This window comes from Cryptomeria japonica, chromosome 1, assembly GCF_030272615.1.
Source record: "Cryptomeria japonica chromosome 1, Sugi_1.0, whole genome shotgun sequence".
NCBI classification, from domain to species: domain Eukaryota; kingdom Viridiplantae; phylum Streptophyta; class Pinopsida; order Cupressales; family Cupressaceae; genus Cryptomeria; species Cryptomeria japonica.
The window spans coordinates 323,683,888-323,705,155 of NC_081405.1; the positions used below are offsets into that span (position 1 = coordinate 323,683,888).

A 21,268-nucleotide genomic window follows, 5' to 3' on the forward strand; every position below is an offset into this window, starting at 1 on the left:
CTCCAACTATGGACCATGTTTGTGTCCTGTACGTAAGTAAAGTAGCAATACTGCTGTTTTTCAAGGGAATGTTTCAAGCTTGTTTATTGAAGTTTTAACTTAGGTGGCACTAGAATGCAGTGTAGTTTTGCCTTGTATATATATTATGATACTAAGATTGTAGTGGTTTTCTTCCTTTGTCATTGAGTAGTGGGCATGTTGTGAGCAGGTATGGGCCCATACAGGAGATATGGTTGGATGGGGCCAAGGGGAAGGATGCCAAGTTCATGGAATACTACTTTAAAGAATGGTTTAGTGTGATTCATCAGCTGCAGCCAGGGGCTGTCATTTTCTCTGATGCAGGTCCTGACATCAGATGGGTGGGTGATGAGGGTGGAGTAGCTGGTGCTACATGCTGGTCCATGTTTAACAGCAGTGATGTGACAATAGGTGGTGATTTAGATGAGCAGTAAGTATTCTTTTTTTTATCTTTAACAAAAAACCTGTAGTGGAAAGGGGGGACAACTTTGATGGAGAAATGAACGAGTCATATTAATTCTTGCTGTTCAATTTTTATCTTAGATGCATTAGGATATATTAATACTATATTATAATAATGACCAAAAATAGTGTAACTGATATTAGTTATTACACTTGTTTTTATGCTTCTCTTTTCTAATTGCCATTATTATGGCCTTTGTAACTGTTGTCTATTATTAGATGTTCCTCAATTATATAAGGCTGCCATCTCCTCTTGAGATAGACAAACCTCTTCTCTTATCTCATTCTTCTGCTTCTATGAACAGTGGTGTTGGGGTCAACATAGTTTGTAGAAGAAAGTGGGAAGAGAAGTCTGAAGTTGTAGAGGTTGCCCTAGTCATAGGGAGGAGGCAAAAAAGTCAAATTGTGAGCTGAAGGTTGTGGGAACTTTGGAGGGTATGCAGAAGAAATTTGTAGGATTGAGGGCAGAAATTTAGAGGTCACATGGGGTTTTCAGGTCATGCAAGAGTCACATGGGAAGTCTGCAATTGCAGGCTTTCAAGGTAATTGAAAATCCAGTTGTGTCGCATGTAGAGAAGATTGTGAGATTTTCAGTTGCGGTCAGAAAACACACAAAAAAAATGTCACAGGCTTTCTTTCCATAGTATCAACCAAAGAAACGGGACTTGGACTCGGCTCGGACTCGGCAAGGTCGACTCGGACTTGGACTCGGGACTCGGAGTCAGACTCGGCAAAGTGAAAAACTCAAGAAATTTAGAGATTTTTAAAGATTTAAAATTTGTTTCATGCACCCTTTATTAAATACACCTTAAAGACACAATAACATCATCAAACTCGGCTCATTTGATTACATACACAAGTATACATCAATCACATAAGCATAAACGCAAATTGTAGCTGAAGGAAATAACAAACATAGATATATAAATATTGTCAAATGTATACAATATTACAAAACTCATGGAATAAAAAATCCATGTCATCATATGATCATCAAATGTTCTATACAAATACCAAAGGTAAATACAACTACAAGCCTATGGCTCAGAGGAGTCTGCATCCCCCGGGCCCGGACCCTTGCGAAGGTGTCTAAGGTAGATCCTGGATGATTCGGCAGCCATAGCCTCTCCCCGTGACACCATGCCACCCTCACCAACATCAGGAATATCTGTGTCACTATCTGCCTCTGGCTCTCCTGTCTCTGCTTGTGCTCTCTGCTCCTCCTCTGCCATGGCTATAGTCTTAGCCTCTATATGTACCTTGTCGATCCAATCAGTGTCATCATCACTAAAGATAGCCACAGGTTCTGTCTCAGTGGCCCACTCTGTTTCAGGATCAACCTCATCTAGAATGATAGGGGAGATGTCAGCTAATGCATTCTTTCTCATTCTCAGTTGGAGGTTGTAGTGAACAAAGACAAGATCATTCATCATCTCCATAGATAATCTATTGCGCCACTTGCAGTGTATGTGCTCAAACATACTCCAATTGCACTTACAACTAGATGTGCTGCATGGTTAGCTCAAGATGCGAATGGCCAACTTCTGAATATTTGGTGTCTTTGGGCCAAAAAAGTTCCACCAAATATCAGAGTTTGAAATGAGAAAAATAAATAAAATCAGTCTTACTCTCGAGTCCTCAACTCTCATAATCTCATTTAACAATATATAATAAAACTAAAATTAAGCCTTAGAATGTATTTTTACCTGGCATCATGGTTGTCCTACTTTCTTTGGCGATAGGACGAGAGGTGGTCTCCCCTTGCACATTTGAGAACAATTGTATCTCTCGCATAATTTGGGTTTGAGTACAACCAGCAGGTGCCGTCTTCTCCATGATTGAGTACAACCCATCAAGGACCTCCTCATCAGCCTTGAAAGTAGGGCTAAAATGGAACGCCGGATTCAGATAATAGGCTGCTGCATGGATGGGCCTATGAAGTTGATTATGCCATCTCCTATCAATGATCTCCCAAATGGGATGATACCTGTTCTCATCTCCTCCATAGACGGATTTGATGGCCTCCTTCGCTCTATCCATGCCCTCATATATGTAGCCCATTGCGGATTTTTCTCCATCCGCAACTTGCAAGAGAACCACCAAGGGCTTAACAAACTGCAAAATTGAAAATATTGTGTAATTTAGAAAAATGAGTAAATAAGAGAAAATGATGAATAAGTTATAAAGCAAAAACTTAAATTGTAGAATTTATAAAAAAATTTACCTTCATTATCTCGTCAGAAGGGGTCCAAAAGCCTCCCTCATAAAAAATACAGTCTGCCATATCTATCCCTGTAGGGGTAGTAGCATAGGATGAGGAAAACCACTCCTCACCAACAACCATACGTCTCAAGGCCGCCTTACAACAAAGCATGGACTGCAATGTAATGAAGTTTGTACCAAATCTAGTGATTCTAGGACGAGCTAACTCCCTTTGGTCTGTGTATTGTCTCATAAGAGCCAACACCCATGAATGTTTATATATAAATTTTCAGATGTTTCTCACCCTTTCTACACATCTCTTAACCCATGGGATTTTTCCAATATCCTCCAACATGAGTTTAATGCAATGGGCGTCACATGGACTCCAAACTATAGATGAGTGCCTCTCCATCAATAGTTTAACTGCAGCAACATAATTTGTTGCATTGTAATTAATGAAGTTACAAAATAGTAACTAATTTGCAAACAAAATTAGTTTGTAATGAAAAGTTTTCTTGCAACAACATAATTTGCTGCATTGTCGGTCACCACCTGCACCACGTTCTCCTCACCCACCTCATCGATCACCTCCTCTATTTTCTCACATAGGAATGTGGCATTCTTGCAATGTGTGGAGGCATCAATGGACTTGCCCCCTGAAATAACAAAATAAAGCAAGATCAATGATCATTCAATAAATCATTAAATGAAAAATAAAAAATAAATGACTAAATGAAACTAAAATTAATCAATCACCTGAGGAAGAAACAAGAAAATTAAAGAGAGTTCTATTTATCCTATCCGTCCAACTATCAGTCATGATGGTGCAACCTTTAGTGCTCCATATCTGCCATTGTTCACCTAATTCCCTCTTCACATCATTCACCGATTGAATCAAAATGGGTCCCCTCAAATCATACTTAGAAGGGGCTTTGAACCTCGCCCCGCATATGGTTAGGGCATCAACCATTTCTTGCCAATAAGGAGACCTGCCACAAATAAATTAAATGAGATAAGTTAAGTATGTACTATGTAGTATGTATGGAAACAAAAAAAATGAAGAATCAAAGTATAAAAATTAAAACAATCAAACATAAAACATTAACCTGGCTGTAAAGAATGGAACACTGCCGTAGACCCAAAACCTGCCAACTGCCATTTTAGCGGCATCATGGACCTTCTTGTTCCAACCCATGCTCTCAAGCGACTGTTGGGACCCAGGAGTAGTGCGAGGCGCAATAAAGGTATCCAACCTAGATTTACGAATTCTAGGTCCAATGCTAACACTCCCACTACCACTGGTAGTGCTAGGAACATGAGTAGCGACACCTGCAGAAGTAGAAGTGCTAGCACCAGCAGTAGCATGGTGAGTGGGACGATATGGAGGCATGGAAGAAGGCCCTCCAACACAACCTAAAGCTGTCCCACTTCCAATGGTTGCAAGATCATCCTTTTGCTTGTTTTTGTTTTCAATTGCTTCAACCATTACATAGCACTCGCGTATGGCCTCAGTCATTGCTTCAATGCATGGGTCAGCATCATGGCCACACACACCAGCAATATGGTATTTCAATTTATAAATGCCTCCATGGAGTATTGTTTTGCAAAACATACATTTTGTTTGCCCCTTTTTTGGCCCAGGAAAATCTTCGTGAAATTTCCAAGCGGAGTCCTTTCTAATTGGGGGTCTAGAAGAAGACATTGTATGATAGTTTTGTGAAACTTGAGGCAAATAAGAAGGTGAAGGTTGCTGCAATAAGACATTACAAATACAAAAAAAATTTAATACATTCATTCTTTGTTGTGCATTCATTCTCATTGTACATTTAAAAAAAAAAAAAACTAAGGTAGGGTTTGTAAATTTTTTTTTTTAAAAATGTAGGGTTTGATCAAAATTTCAAACCCTACTTTAAAAATAAATAAATTTACAAACCCTACATAGTAACATACAAAAGATTTTGGAAAAAAATGTAAAACTTTCAAAAGAAATGAATAGAAAATGAAATTTTTGCATACAAGAAACAAAAAAAGCTCAAAAAATCAATCTTACCTCTTACAACAAGCTTGAAATGAGCTGCAAACTCTTCCTTTCCAACTCTTGATGCACCAAATCAAAGTATAATGCAGCTCCAATGTGATGAATGGATGAAATCTTGAGCTTCCCCCTTGCTGGTTTTTCTTCAATGAACCCTTGTTTCTCTTCACAATTCACTTTTCTCCTCCTATTTTGTCAAATGAATGAAATGAAGTTCACTTTTAGGGGCAAAGGATAATAAAGCAAAAAAAAAGCAACTTAAAAAAACTTTTAAAAATGGTCTTTTGAATGCCTTTTTTCATGCCCAGTGCTTGCTGAGTTTGCACAACGGGACACGTGAGTTTGGGCAATTTTGGGCAAAATTGCGGAGTTGGTGAGTTGGGCAAGTTTGCCCCTTGGACTCGGCCGAGTCCGAGTTTGCTAAACTCGTGGTGGGCGATTCGGACTTGGACTCGCCGAGTTTGGGCGATTCCAAGTGTTTTTGTTTCTATGGTATCAACAATCATGTTAGGCATTTTTTGGGGTGTAGGTAAAAAAGTTTAGGAAATTATTTTGGGTTTTGCACAATGTTGAGTGGCTAAGGCATGGGTTTTCTTTCTTTTCTTTTCTTGCCAAACCCAAGTTACATGCATGTGTATTTTTGTTTTCTTGCAAAGCCTTTTATTCTACTCTACATTAAATTTTCTAGAAGTTTCTAAATTTTTTTCAAAATATGTTTGGAAGGTTAGAATTTTTTTCCATGGTTGGGTTACTAGATGACAAATGGCCACTATTCATAACCTAGTATTGCTCAAATCATAGAAATTTAGGGGTTTAAAATATAACATGTGGAGTCACAAAATACTAGCTATTGTTGAATATTAAGAATTTGATGGAATCCTATTGGGTTCACTAGCTAGGACTATGAATAGCTTTGATGACTTTGACAAACATCATAAAGAAGCCTTGTGAATTCTAAAGTTGTTAGTATTATTTAATTCTCAAAGCCCAAAATGGAACATTCACATATACCTTGTGGGATAGCTTAAGAAGTAATATCAAGTTTTAGAACACTAGGTGATGCATCTCAAAAAATGTTGTTTATGTAAAATTGTTGTAATGTCCCCTTTTTAGCTATTATCTGGAGATTGGTCGTTAGCCCTTTCTGCCATGGTCCCGAGGGCTAACTAGGACTTTGCAGGGATTTGTGATGGATTCGACCTAGGCAAATTCAGTTTCGAGCCAAACGGAGTTGATTTGTCAGAGTTTCCAGGTACTTACTATTTATAGTAAGTCAGTTTGGGCATAGTGACGGGAAATGTTTTTGTGTGATTTTGGTCAACATCATTTTGGTGCATTTATTCATTCGCCTGGATTGCATTTTTTATGAAGGAATTAATTATTCAAGCAAAAATCAAAAGTTTCTAAAGTTAAAACTTAAGGGTTTATTTAATGCTGAAGTTACTGTTTAAAAAGGAAATATTAAAAGTATCCCTTCATTGTGGAGACATAAGGGGAAATGTTATTTTACTCTATTTCTCATTATCCCACATTGATAGTGCTTTGGGATGTGTGCCAAAAAGAAGTGATAAATAGAAGCATTTAATGCTGGAAACTGATCTTGGGAATTGTGTTCTTGGAAATTGTGAAACTGAGTTTCTGGAGAAATCTGGAAAATCTTCTTGGCATTTGGGGACGAAATCCCTCGAATTTGACATTTCTCTTCCCTGTGAGAGACCAGGTTTGGGGAATTGTTTAAAGATTAAATCTGTCTATGGAAGGAGAGATCGAACTTTTCAGACTGTACTAAGGTCGCTGGAATGGGTAAGGAGGCTTCACTCAAATACTGTGTTTGATTATTTAAGTTCTAGTTTCTGTAAGCTCTCAGAACAGGGACATTCAGTGAATACTTCAGCATTAGGCGCAGAAGAGAGCAGTGAGGGATTGCGTAAGAATACGAACTGGAAATCTGGACAATGAGGGAGTGTTAATGCGTTGAACTTAGTATAGCTCATGATCTCGAAATTCCTCTAGTTTGCAAACATGACATATTACCTTTACCAGGGCATGGGTTATGTTGACTGCTGCGTGGTATGAAGCGACTTGGTGGGCTGAACATATATGACATTGCAGACTGAGCGCAGGGTTAAACTTCCTGGCTGGGAACGAAGCCATTAATTGGCTGGGCGTGTGTTTTACAATCGCTGACTCTGACCTTTATTTATCTGTGCGTTAATTACACTTGAGGCTGGACGATTAGTTTTGTCTGATATTTGGTCATCACGTGGCTGAACAAATAAGTCTCCAGCTGGGTGTGGACTGCCTTAGAATGCGCCATTGATTGTAGTGTGGTACCGAACTGGTTGTGTGGGAACCTCTGTGAAAGAGTAGTGATTGTTAGTGGCTGTGACGAATGGATGGGAGCAATCTGGGTGTACCTGTGTGTTGGCAGTGTGGAGGATGTACAGTCAGCAGCAGTTCCAGCTTGCTTGATAATGTCATTTGGAAGTGGTGATTTGTAACCAGGTTCTTATTTGACTCATTCTGAGTATTAAAAAGCATAACGAGATTGGAAATTGAAAGTGTTAACATTGCTATTATTGTATGCTCCGTGTGTTATGGACATTAAATCTGCAAAGAAAAGTTTCAGTGTTATAGATTCATTGCAATATTTAATTGGTGCAAATGAAACGTTATTATTGTTCATGTTTGGTTGCATTGCTCTAGTTCATTGGCATCATATATGTATAAAACCTTCCTACACCCCAAAACACACCAGGTTCAACACAACAGCAGTCCATAGTAAAAAAGAAACAGTCACTCTTTACTAAAACAGGGCAGCCTGTTACAATTGTTGGGGGAGAGGGGGGGGGGGGTCTTTGTTTGAACATCTTGTAAAAATCAAAGATCTGTAGTATCAATCTGGCGCTATCAACAAATAGGTTAATGAGGAAGACATGGTTGTATTGGACATAAATAGTCTCTCACCTTCCTTTCAGACATTTGTAAAATATTCGAATCTATTGGTTGAAACTCAACCCTTTTTTTTGATAAGGTTAGTCAATGTTTATTATATGAGTAAACTCAATAACAAATTGGGGAATCCATGTCTAGGACAGCTAAAAGTGCTTTTGCTACATGGTTTAAGGGAAAACCTCAAAATTCTTTTGGCAATAGTTTTTCTACTCCATCCAAGAAAATGGTGAAATGGTTTTTATTGTAACAAGTTTGGACTCATTAAAAACAAATGTAGAAAAGACAGTATAATCTATCACACAAGAGGTGTGATTAAGTTAATGTGGTAGTTGTTGAGGAGCATGGATTAGATGGCGAGTTTGCACTCATGGCATCTCTTTTTGATGACATTGATAATAGATATTGATTCTTTGATTTGAAGGCATCTAAACACTCCATCCATGTTTCAAAAGAATTGGTATGTAAAGTTTATTGCTGATCGTAGTCATAATGATATAATTTCACTTTGTGATTGTAGATCACATGTGGTCAAAGGGAAAGGGGATGTTAGGCTTGTTTTGAATGATTCTCTCAAATTTTTAGCTTGCAATGTTTGATATGTTCTTGCTATGATCAAGAATTTATTATCCATCAGTCAACTTACAATGAACCTTAACATTAAGAAGAGGAAATCATTTCCTAGAAAAAGTACATGACGTGCTAAGGGATTCTTGGAGGTCATGCATATCTTTATGAGCTTTCTTGGAAATTTGCCGTAGTCCTTGGTCCATGGTATTTTCTGCTGTTGGTGGATGGTTTCTCTATGGAGATGTGGTTTTAGTTCTTGAGAAAGAAGTCTTATTGCTATGGTGCATTCTTGTAGTTCAGGGCATTAGTAGAGATGTTCATAGGGCATTGGATCAAAAGCTCTATGGTCTAATATTGGGAGTGGGGGAGTGGATTCACCTCTACTCAGTTGAAATATCCCATCCAAATGATGACTGAGAACAAGGAATATTTGCTGCCAGGACTGCGTGTTATGCGGATAATGTTTTCAGATTTGCAATGAAGACTGACACACATAAATATCTCTAAACAAACAACTTATAGATGATCTTAAATGATCCTCAAAGCTGATATTGATCAAAACAACTGACTCATATGATTATATTCCAAACTAAACATCAAATCAAGTGATAACAGCAAATGGACATTTTATCAAACATTTGTCATGCGTCTTCAGAAAGATAGTGTGATGCAAACCCAAATGCCCTTCTGCTTATTTCATTTCATATGATGAACCAAATTACATTACAATGACAGCCTAATGAACATGATATAGGCAGCTAATAAAGGATTACATGGACTGACAAATTTCAGACTTCTGAGGACATAGGGACTGCAGTCATATTCAAGCACACATACTGAAAATTCTCAATGAAAGCAATTTTATTAAGAACCTGGCCAAGGCGCCTTGAAGGAGCATACAATGATTGATGTCTTTGACTCTTCACCATGCCAAATCGAACCCCATCTAAGCCGCCGCTGTTACTGTAATGTGTGAACTGAGAACACAATATATGACAGCCGAAATCTCCTCAAGACTCCCACCAAAATGATCACCTTAATTGCTAGGATAGATCGCCCTCCTTAATGTGAAGTTTGGAAGTCAAATGCTTGAGCTAGGAGCCAAAATGTAGGGTAATGACAGTCTGGTTCGATTTCTGATTTGAAATTAATTGGAGACTGGTCCCTTATCAAATCACCTCCAAATTGCTACCAAATGAATCGCCCTTCTCCTCTAACCAAATCACCCACTTCCAATATGATTTTGGAGCTTCCTTGGAGTGGAATGAGCAAAATCGAGGGTATGGGTATCAGCAGCTCAATATACTTCAGACTTGGTTATGATCAGTCACAAGCAATATTCCTCTAACAATTCCCTCCAAATGAAGTCGGTTTCCTTTCCTCAAAATGCCAATGCTAATGTAGGGCAAAGGGAGCCAAAACGTGGCTCATCTCCCAACTGTTGTAAACCTGAAATTTAGTAAGTATGGCACCACTCCCAATCTGATATAAACCTGAGAAATTACTGAGTTAAACTCAGTGAATGGATGTGCAGATCAGCTCCAATAAGCAGAATCGTTGAAGACACTTGATGCCGGAAATGTCCCCAATATAAGCCCAAATGAAACTGGCCTTTGGCCACCAATGAAGTCCAAGTGAGATGACTGAAATATCACCTCCTCAATGCAACCCCTCGAGAGATCTTTCACTCCCTCAATTATGCTTGCCAATGGGAGTTTCCGTTACCAAAGACCGTAGTCTGCAGACACCTCTCGGTTCTACAAAACCAATCAATCTACAATTCCAATTCCAAGCCTGCCTTGAAGCTTCATCTTGATCTCTTTAAATACTTTTTCACTCCTACATCCAGAAGCTTCTAGAAGTGACTTTATGAAATAAATAGTCACTTTTATTAAATTAATAAATTATAAAGTCATCTTTTAATTTTAATTTATTTGATATCTTTATAAGTAATTAACTTAATATTATTAATTAAATTAATTAATCAAGCTATCCATAAAATATATCATTAATTTGGACAACTTAATTAAATTAATTAATTAATTCTTCCTCAAAATGGGGACATTACTGTGATGTCCCCTTCTAGCTAGTGACATCATGCTAGCCAATGATTAGCCTATTATTGGACCCTCGTAGGCTAATGTGGATGGTTAGAGGGTCTTCTAAGGATTGATTCTTCTCCAACATTCAGGGAATTGGCCTTTGTTCGATATCATTTGGACTCCATTTGCCATACTTACTATGTATAGTAAGTCAGGGGTAATAGAGATGGACCCTTTCTATTTTTAGAAAGTGTGTTTGGTCACATGGGGAATTATGAGGAGAGATTCCTATTTCAGACGGCATAGCAATCTGACAAGTATTTCAAGAGATATTAAAGTTTAAGTGACTTAAGTGATTTATTTAAAAATTTTAATGTTATTATAAAGTTATAAAGTAACTTATAATAATAAAGTCACTTTAATATTATAAGGTGCAAATATAAGAATATCTTTTATCCCACATTGGGAAGAAAAGTAAGTGAGCTCCTACAAGGAAAGAATAAATTAACATGAGAGGTTCTTTCTTATCATCGGATTATTGTCAATTGCATTTGATATGAAATTGGGAGAAGAAGCCAAGGGTTTCTGATTTCAGTTAGCCATTGGAGAGCGTCAACTCTTCAGTGTTGCAACCATTTGAGGTGGTGAAATATCCATTGAATTTGGCTTTTTAGGAGAGCTTCACTCTGGAGTTCTATTTGTGCTTAAAGTAAAGGAATAATAGAAAGGGTTTGAAGAATATTGAGGACTATCGAGTGCAGACCTGAAGATTCATTGGCAGCCATTAGTAATCGTTCTTTTTAAAGTTTGTTCTTGCTGCTACAGTATGTGTGAACAGTGTGCATGAACAGTGTGCGTGAACAGTGCTGCGCTACAGTATTTGTGCTTGATTCCGATTGCAACTTTCATCTCCATCATTGAGCATCACTATTATCAGGTTCCTCTTGCAACTATTAGTAGTTAGTATTGAAATCTTAGGCATATAATTTTGCTGTTGTAAGTGATAACTTAGAATCAGATTTGGCATTGCTGTAGTCTTTTTGTAAGCCAATTAGTCTTGGCAAATCCATAGCAGCAATGTACTTAGGAATGAATTCAATAAAGAAGATATATGTTGCATACCATTTGTTTGACGAAATGTCCTTTTAATAGCATATATGATCAGCATAATAGTTGCATGCCAGTTGTTTGTCGAAATGTTAGTTGGCTGTAGGTATGCATTCCCTATCTAGTTTTCATGTATCTGCATTGAAAATACCAAAAAGAACTGCACTCGCATACTGGTTCATTGTAAGAGGTATTGTCAACATCATTTGTGAACATCCTAAATTTCTTGGCAACTTTCAAAGTATATCAAACAATCTGAAATACAAAAATCAGAATAGAGAAAGACAACATACAAAGTGTTTGACAATATTCCTTGAGCCAAAATTAGTCAGTTTGGGCAAGGGATAATACAATTACATCAGTTCAAGGAATTATATGAAAATTAAGGTATTCAGTGCCAATTAACTACACTCTGTACTCTACAACAGAATGGAGCGGTTGAAAGGTGAAACAAGATTATCAAGAAGATGGCATGGTGCATGATGAATACTAGGAATGTGCCCTACCAGTACTGGGAAGAAGTTGTAGGCACAATAGTTTGTTTTTACAATAGGAATCTTTATAAAGCCTCAGAGAACATCACATTCAATGAAGCTTGGTCCAGTCATAATCCTAAGGTACATTCTTTTTGTGTTAGTTGCTTACACATTGGTTCTTGAACAGAAAAAGCATAAGCTAGATTCCAAAAGTGTCAAATATTTCTTTGCTATATATAAGGAATAGTCCAAGGCATACATGCTTATTGATATTTCTACTTAGTTATTGTTAGTTGGGATGTTGATGTAAAAGAAACATAGTTATATTTTTCTTGTATTTATCATGAATATAACCTAGTTCCTAAATCTATTATTAAGGGACCTTTGAAAGTTAAATCCCTGGTTCATTAGGTTATCTTGTGAGTGATCCTTTTATTGGGTCCTCTCCACTTTTATATCAATGACATAGGACTAAGCGTGTGTCCACTCCACCTAGGGTTTCAAATGTTCCTTAGCCTTCACAACATTTGTTTGAAGTATGTTAGATTCCTAAATGGTTCTATTCCACTTCGGAAGGAGTACATGAAGATGAAATTCAAATTCCTTAACCAGATGACAAACCTTAGAGAACAAGACAATCAATTTTTGGCTCAGCTATGGACATATTCCTTTTTCTCTTGCTTTTGCTTTTTTTAAAGTTTTTAAACCACAAAAGTTTTGTGAGGCCCAAGGAAAATCATAATGGGAAGCCTGATCCTTTTATTGTTTCCTCTCCACGCTTATATCAATGACATAGGACTAAGAGTGTGTCCACTCCACCTAGGGTTTCAAATGTTCCTTAGCCTTCACAACATTTGTTTGAAGTATGTTAGATTCCTAAATTGTTCTATTCCACTTTGGAAGGAGTACATGAAGATGAACTTCAACTTCCTTAACCAGATGACAAACCTTAGAGAACAAAACAATCAAGTTTTGGCTCAGCTATGGACATATTCCTTTTTCTCTTGCTTTTTCTTTTTTTTGTTAAAGTTTTTAAACCACAAAAGTTTTGTGAGGCCCAAGGAAAATCATAATGGGAAGCCTCTATAAAGGTTGAATATGAGGCATTGTTGAAAAATCACACTTAGGTTGGTAGAATTGCCTCCAAGGGAAAAGCTTGCTGGCTACAAAGGGGTTTATAAGGTAAAGTGTAAAGCTAATGGATCCTTGGACAAGTACAAGGCATGTCTTACTATAAGAAGGTTTTTCATAATAGGAGGGGGTTGACTATGAAGAAGCTTTTGCTTCTACTGCAAAGATGGTAACATTTTGGTTGCTTCTCTCCATTGCAGCCAATTTGTTTGGAAGGTGTATCAAAGGGATGTTAAAAGCACCTTGCTGAGCAAAGATTTCGATGAAGTCTATGTGGTGCATTCTGAGGGTTTTTAGGTTCTTGGTCGTGAACATCTAAAAGATTATAGATTTAGAAATTTTCTTTGATCCAAATCTTTAAGTCAAAAGCAACGGTGATGATATTGTAGTTATTGTTGTATATATTGATGATCTTGCCATCATAGGAAGCATACCACTAGAATTCAACAAGTGAAATAAGATCTATGTGCAACTTTTGACATGCTTGATCTAGGTCTGCTACACAATCGCTTAGGAATTGACTTTTGACAATCTAATCGTTGCATCTTCGTGGTTGTTCAAATATGCCACAAATCTTTTGGAATATAGAATGGAACTTGTATTATACATCTTTGAAGGTCAAGTTGAAGTTATTAGCATCTAATGGCTCATCCTTGGTTGATGAATCATTCTACACACAATTGATAGGCAGCTTGATATATCTTGCTTTGTTTTTAGCTATTTCTCAATTTTGTCAAAAGTGAAGCTTTCTCATTAGATAACTGCAAAACAAGTTTTATGATATGTCAAAGGTACTCTTGACTTTGATATATTCTTTTAGAGGGAAATAGATTTTTGTTTGGTTGGATATATTGACTTTGATTGGGTAGGATCAGTTGATACTTGACAATTTGCTACTAGGTACATTTTCTCTTTTGGTTTTGGAGTAATATCTTGGCAATGTAAGCTTCAACAAACAATAGTGTTTTCTTTCGCTAAAGCTCAATACAAGGAAGTTGTGAGTGTTGGATTCATCAAATGTTGTTAGACCTGTAGCTTCCTCAACATTCTCCAACCTCACTTTTTTGTGGTAATCAAGAGATATTAAAGGTAGTGAAGAATCTAGCCTATCATGCTTGCACCAAACACATTGTGATTCATTATTACTATATTCGACAACTAGTAGAGTGTTGAGATATTGCTCTTCAATTCTACATTTCTTAGGAGCAACATATTGATTTAATGATTAAATCACTTGGTTTGTTCATTTCCTCAAATTTTAGGACAAGATTGGTATTGCTTTTGGATCAGTGTTACAAGAATCTGCCAGAATTGTTGATTCCTGAGGCGAGGTGGCCTAGTAGAGTCCACGAGCCTCGACACTCGAGACTCAGACTCTTCGAGTCTGGTCGAGGCTGGCAGAGTCTTTGCAGTCTCAACAAATTCCCAAGTCTGACCGAGTCTAGGCTCGAAACTGAATGTGATCAATGTATACTAGTGAAAATCTCTGAATTTCGTTGGTTTTTCAATTTGCCGAGTCTTTGCTAAGTTTTTGTCGAGTCTGGGCGCCGAGTCCGAGTTTGAGTCCAAAATCAGCTTGCTGAGTCCAAGGCGAGTCCGGGTCTTGTAACACTGTTTTGGATATTGCTCTTCAATTCTACATTTCTTAGGAGCAACCTATTGATTTAATGATTAAGTCACTTGGTCTTGTTCATTTCTTCAAATTTTGGGACAAGCTTGGTATTGTTTTTGGTTTAGTCATTAAGAAGGCACTAGGATATATTAGTACTATATAGAATAATAACCAATAATAGTGCTTTTGATATTACACTTGTCTTTTTGTCTATTGGTTGAAAATTTTGGACACCCGGGATTATGTGCAAAATTGTGGTTTCAGCCACAGTGTGTGAATATAATACTCTCCTAATTTAGGCAAGGCTCCTCCTTTTCTATTAACTAACTAAAATTAATTTAATCTAATATGGGTAGGACAACTACCTTTCCTCTTTTTTCAGGAAAGACTATATTCTTTTCTCTTCATAGAAAAGTAACAACAATCTTTGGGAAAACAATTACAGTAATTTAAATCAAAACCAAGAGAGGAAATGAAGTTTCCTGAAAGCAGAAAGACTTGCGTCACCTCCTCCGGGACGGGAAAACAGCCACCAAGCACAAAGTCTTGAGAATCTGAAATCCTATCTACCCTTTAAGAATTATAACTTAAGAACAAAGTATAGCGTATATCAGCTCAAAGTCTACAAATATGATGCACCTTCAAATCGCTTTAGATGGGAATTACTACAAGCACAAAGTCTTGCAACTTTTCTCAAATTCTAATCACAAACTAAACTAATTCAACTTTCAATATTTGCAGCACAAAGTCTGTAGATAGTTAGAGTGAAGCTCTTCTCAACAACTTTCTACATTTTCAATTAAGCACAAAGAAATGCCCTAATATGACATAAGAACACAAAGGGTACAAAGTAAGACTTCAACACAAAGTTTGAAATCCCAAACTCCTTGATATTACTTGAAAGGGAACAATTTACAACTATAAAGCTCATAGTCTTTACGAGTACAAAATTTTGCAGAGTTTGCTTGCTTGTTAAAAAGATAAGAAAAACAAAAGACCCTCTCCAATATATATAGGAGAGGAGCCTTGAGAAAAAGGTGGGAGGATCCTAACCAACTTGAGAAATTCTCTCAACCACCATGACTTATTCCAACTACAGTTCTAATCTAACTCAACTTGTAGTTGCTTTACATGTAATTACATTTTACAAAAATGCAAGTGAAAGCAACACTTGCAATTACAAAATTTGTTTCTACATGTAACTTGTCAAAAATAAAAAACTTAAAATAAAGAGTAAATGTCATGAGACACTTTTTATTCTTTTCCATCTCTGGCCCTAAAGATTGGAAATTGCTGATGGATCTCTGCAACTCATCAAGATCAGGACCTGTTATGTTCCTGGCAATTGCAACAGTTTTAATGATAACATCATAATAACTTATTGTTGCCTCCTTGTGCTCTTCAAGAACAGTTTGCATTTTATCGAAAAACACTTGATAACTTACAAACTTATGGATCGAATCCATAGTAAACTGTTCTGACTCTAGCACTTGGCGAAGACTTGATACCATTTTAGTGACTACCAAATCTGCTGCAAGCAACTCTCCATCATGACTTTAATATTTTGCAAGACATCTTGTCAAAATTAGAGGGTATGTCTTGTTCAACTTCGTCACTCATTTCAAGTGTAACTTGAATATCTTTGATGAGATCTTTGATAACCAATGATTTGTTTGTCAAAAGTTCATCAAATTCTATATACTTTTCTTTGCCAGGTATCACCATATTGTTGCATAGAATTTCCAGTTTGATCTAATCCATCTCGTGCTAGATCTTCAAGTCTTCTTCAATTGAATCCAGACTTTGATTGAAAGCCTCCAAAGTCTCGTTCAACTTAACTTTTGCTGCTCTAACATTGCTCAATACATGCAATGCCTTGTTTACCACTTGAATACATCAATCAACCGATCTACCAAGAATCGACAGCCTTGGCCTTTTTAGCAACTTTCTCCAATTGTCTGATAGATTTTTGAGATGTGGAAGAGGTTAAAGGATCAACCTGTTATGAAGAATTAGTGATCTTTTGAATCACTGTGATGAGCTGTGAATTCTTCTCCTTGGGCTCATTCTTCTTTGCCAATAATTCATCATAATTATGGACTAGTGAAGCTACTGAATCCTGAGCATCATGCATAAGACCAGAATGTGTTTGTTTACCAAATTCAATCCTGGTGAGCCTGTAATCCGACAGTTGCATCTCTTCTGATGGTTTCTCAACCAATGGCTCCGCTACTTTTACATATTTCATTCTATTTTTATCTACCACCACTCGCGAGACTGTCTTTGCCTTCTTAACAGCTCAAGGCTTAGGTTTCCCGAGCTATTGGAAATCAAATATATTAGGAGAAATCTCCTGCTTCTTCCTCTTGGGTGTGATTGAACTCAGCCATGGGGGTAGTTCTAATGAGTTCACATCGGAGACAACAACTGTGGTTTTTGAAGAAACAGGCTCTACTTGTACCATAGTTGTTACCCTAGGAGAAGCTTCTGTTTGGACAGCGACGAGCCTCTGCTCAGGAGTCAAATCATGACTTGCTTCTATCATGAACTTATCAAAACTCAAGGCAAAAGTATCAAACTCAGGAAAAGAAACACTAGACAAGATGGTATATGAGGGATTCACATCAAATATATTCTCCAAGCCACTGTGAGAGGTGTCAACAGGTAATTCTATACTATCACAAGCAGATGTACTTGGTTCCCTAGGTTCCACATGAACGGTGGAGAAAGAGCACATCCGTATCAATTAGACATGGGTACGTCCAATGACAATTGGGGAAGGGCTGTATGAGGAGAATCTGAACCTATTGATGGAGGTGATCCTGCTGTATTCTCCTCATGTGCATCATCTTTAGCATCAATAACATGAATTTGCACTTCTGGCTTTTCCTTCCCCTTTAGTGATACTTCTAGTGGAGGAATAACCAAAGCTCCGCTGACCGTCAATTTGATTCTTGTGCCAGAAGAGGAAGCACCTTCTTTGGACTTGATTCTGACCTCGGATTTTCGCCCAATCGGTCTAGTTGAATCACCTTCCGCTCCACCTTTAATCTTAATGATCTTGACATTATTATTCTTCATCCAAGTGTTGGTGTTAGCAAGAATGGGCTGAAACTTGTCAAAAATTGAATCACATTCCTTCTTTGACCATTGAGGAGAAGGAAGAGGAGCTTCGACAACTCTTTGCTCTATGTATTTTGGATCAAGGATCTTTCCATCATCCACCATTCCTTTTGGGATCTTGGTCAAATCAAGATCTACAATTTGCTCTAAGGTGAGCCTGCTGTAATCCATTCTCTTGATGTCTTTTTCAGTGCGAAGATCAACCCATATATATTAAAGGCGATGAACATGAGTGAAAGCCTTGTTGATTTTGTCCCTCATCCCTCGATAATCAAAGTCTTTCCTCTCCTTAAACTTCCTCAATTTGATTCCTTGAAGTTCGGTCTCCATTTCCTTGGCTCTTGTTGAGGTATTCAAAGAATATTGACCAATCTGCAATTGATCGTGTGAAGAAATATTGATACCTAACTTGTAAATGGCAAGCTCTATTGCATCAACTGTCATCAACTGCCTTGCCAACTCCATCAGAAGAATCTTATCAGTGGGGTATTGTTGATGTGTCTTTTGTACACGACCAAACACAGAATAAAATACCTAAAGGTACCTTATCCTCTCTTGAACAAAGTTTCCTGACTGCTGAAGATCTCGCCGAAGGATCAATTGGAGTAACTCCAAGGTTCTGATATGTAGGTTCTCTACGCTTGGATAAGCTCTTTGCGGTACGATGTGATTTTGCTGGAATCACAAGGGGACTCACTTTCGACGACCTGAACATCTGATTCGCTTTGGATATTACTGGAACGTGGAATTTCACTGGCCCTTGATTTTGAAAAAAAGGAAAAAGGATAAGGGTTGGAACGGGATCTATTTTTAACACTAAGAACGTAAGAGAAATGAACGACCTTTGATGAAATTCTAACTAAGTCTTGCTTTGACATGCTAGTATCATCTCCACAAGGTTAGTGTGATCTTCTAAGGAAAGCTTTATGATGTTCAGATCACCGTTACAAGCATAGACACCGTCAGGTTGATGCATATCAATGAAGAAGCGATAATTGAAGTTAAGCTTAAGCTGAATGATTCCAGTTGACTACACAAGGCAAGTTTGCAATCAACAAATTGCTAGTAGTATGGATATACAAATTTCACCATCGATCATACACATTTCTTCCACTCGTCTAATAACATGAAATTAAATATGAGAAGTATAGAGACCATGCAAATTGTTGAATCGACACATAGAATTCACCATTTCTTCAATGAAGTTTACAAGTCTTTTGCAACAATGTCTTGGCAACAATCTTTGCCTTCTCTTTCTACTCTACTCTAAAATGCTACTAATTATTGACTATTCTCTCTAACTATTTCCTATTCTCTGACTATTAACTATTAGCTAACTATTAACCTTTACAAATGAGGAGCCAAGGCTTTATATAGAGAGCCCTTTACAAATTGATGGCTCTGATTGACTTAGAACCAATGGCTAGGATTACAAGATAGAAACCCTAATTAGGGTTTGTTACAACAAACTTCCTTAGCCAATTAGAAAATTACATTCCCGGAGCGAGGACCAATAGGAAGCAGGGGTAGGTACACCGAAGTTTGTGCCATCCTCGATGAGTCAGGTACATTGAATCTTGACATGCTGAGGTGGACCAATCCGACTGGAGGAATGATGACTGGGGTGCCACCTTGCCTAATGCTTGTGACTTGGTTGATCCTCCTCTGTCTTTGATGTGATGAATGATGTACTTCCTTTGCTTGACTAGGCTTCCTTATTGTCAAGTCTTCCTTCTCCAGTAGCATATCTCGCCCTGAAGTGCTGGCAAAGCCTTTCTTTGTCATCTTGTGGTAGAATGAGGTCTTGAAGCTAACTTGAACTCCTTGAACACCCCTAGTCTTCCCAGGCTTAAAAGCACCTTGAGTCCTCCCTTTGTGCATGTGGAACGTCCTTGATGATGATGGACTGGAAGAGGTCGTCCTTGCCCTGGCCTGGTCTTCTTCCATCTGCAAAACCAACCAAAAGGTGATTAAGGACACATAATGAATTCATTCTAACATAGCATTTCCTACCTTAAATCATCAACAAGAAGACATTAAAATGAAGCTTGCTCAAAATCCTTCCCAGGTACAAGTCTTATAAAAATTTCGCTCTGGACCCTTTGGAAGGGTCAGGAGCAAAGTTTGCAATTTAGCTCAAATTTCATCATCTCTTTGCCTTGAAGTGCTCTTGACCTTTGAATTGCTCTCTCTTGAAGATATCATTGATTTGACCTCCTCAAAAGACCAAAAGAGAGGATTTTGCTTTGGACCTTGGCCAAGGACAGGACCTATAAGGAATTTCACTCTGGATCCTTTGGAAGGGTCAGGAGCGAAATTTGCATTTTAGGACAAAATCTTCACATTTTGTGACCACAACTTGCTTAAATGCATGTCTAAGGATGCCTTTAATCTCAATCAACACTAGGTTTGATGCGAAATTGGAGCAAAATAGAGGTTTTAAGAATTTCGCTCTGGACCCTTTGGAAGGGTCAGGAGCGAAATTCACATTCTAGGACAAATTCTATCATTTTTCTACTCCAAAATGCCTTCCAAGGCAAGCATACACTAGTCTTCTCTCCACCAAGGCCTAGGAATCCATCTCTTGACCTTCATCACGAGCAAATTAGGTGAAATTGAGAATTTCGCTATGGACCCTTTGGAAGGGTCAGGAGCAAAATTCTTGACTTGCTTGTTTTCCTTCACCTAAGTCTACTCTTTTCACTTTTCATACCTGGACTTCCATTTTTGAATCCCTCTCTCATCATGGCAAAACTTGCTTGACCCTCAAAATGGCTAGCAAGGAGAATTTCACTAAGAATCATGGCCAGGGACACGACCTATTTAGGATTTCGCCCTGGACCCTTTGGAAGGGTCAGGAGCGAAATCCTTGTCCTAGCTCAAAATCTTGGCCATTGGTGGCCGCAATCCATTCCAAGGCATGCCTAGGGGTCCTTCCAAGCTCAATCTACCTTGATCCACACTTAGCTTGACACAAAAATGAAAGGAAAAGGTGGATTTTAGGAATTTCACTCTGGACCCTTTGGAAGGGTCAGGAGCAAAATTCTAGTTTTGAGCACATTTCTTCATTCCCTTCGCTCTCATTCACTTCCTAAGGCAAAAACATGTTGATTTACTTCCAAATACGCCCAAGGGACTAAGATCTTGGTCCAAACAAGGAAGAAATGGGTGTCTTCTTGGAATTTCGCTCTGGACCCTTTGGAAGGGTCAAGAGCAAAATTTGCATTTTAGGACAAATTCTATCATGTCTCTCACTTCAACTTACCTCAAAGGTCAAGGAAACGTTGCTCCATTCTTCCCTAAGCCATAAAAACCAAAAGTTTGACTTGATTTGAAAGGGAAATAGATGATCTTAGGAATTTCGCTCTAGACCCTTTGGAAGGGTCAGGAGCGAAATCCTAGTTTTTGCTCAATTCCTTCAAATTTATTGATCACTAGCAACTCAAAGTCATTCCTAAGGACATATCCAATCCTATCTCACCCTGACCTGCACTTGACTTGGCACAAAATTGGGAGAAAAGAGCGGTTTTGTGGAATT

At 37.9% G+C, this 21,268-nt stretch overlaps 1 protein-coding gene across 2 annotated transcripts in view; it reads left to right on the forward strand.

Annotated features, from left to right (window-relative positions):
- LOC131073162 (putative alpha-L-fucosidase 1) overlaps positions 1–21,268 on the forward strand; it is a 68,634-nt gene that overhangs the window by 33,444 nt on the left and 13,922 nt on the right. Inside the window, exon 2 of one of the 2 annotated variants that reach the window (XM_058009560.2) lies at positions 209–448. The exons of the other annotated variant lie outside the window; for it this stretch is intronic. Within the exon in view, the coding sequence (XP_057865543.1) occupies positions 209–448 (240 nt within the window). The remainder of the gene's footprint in view (positions 1–208; positions 449–21,268) is intronic. 2 annotated transcript variants of the gene reach the window in all.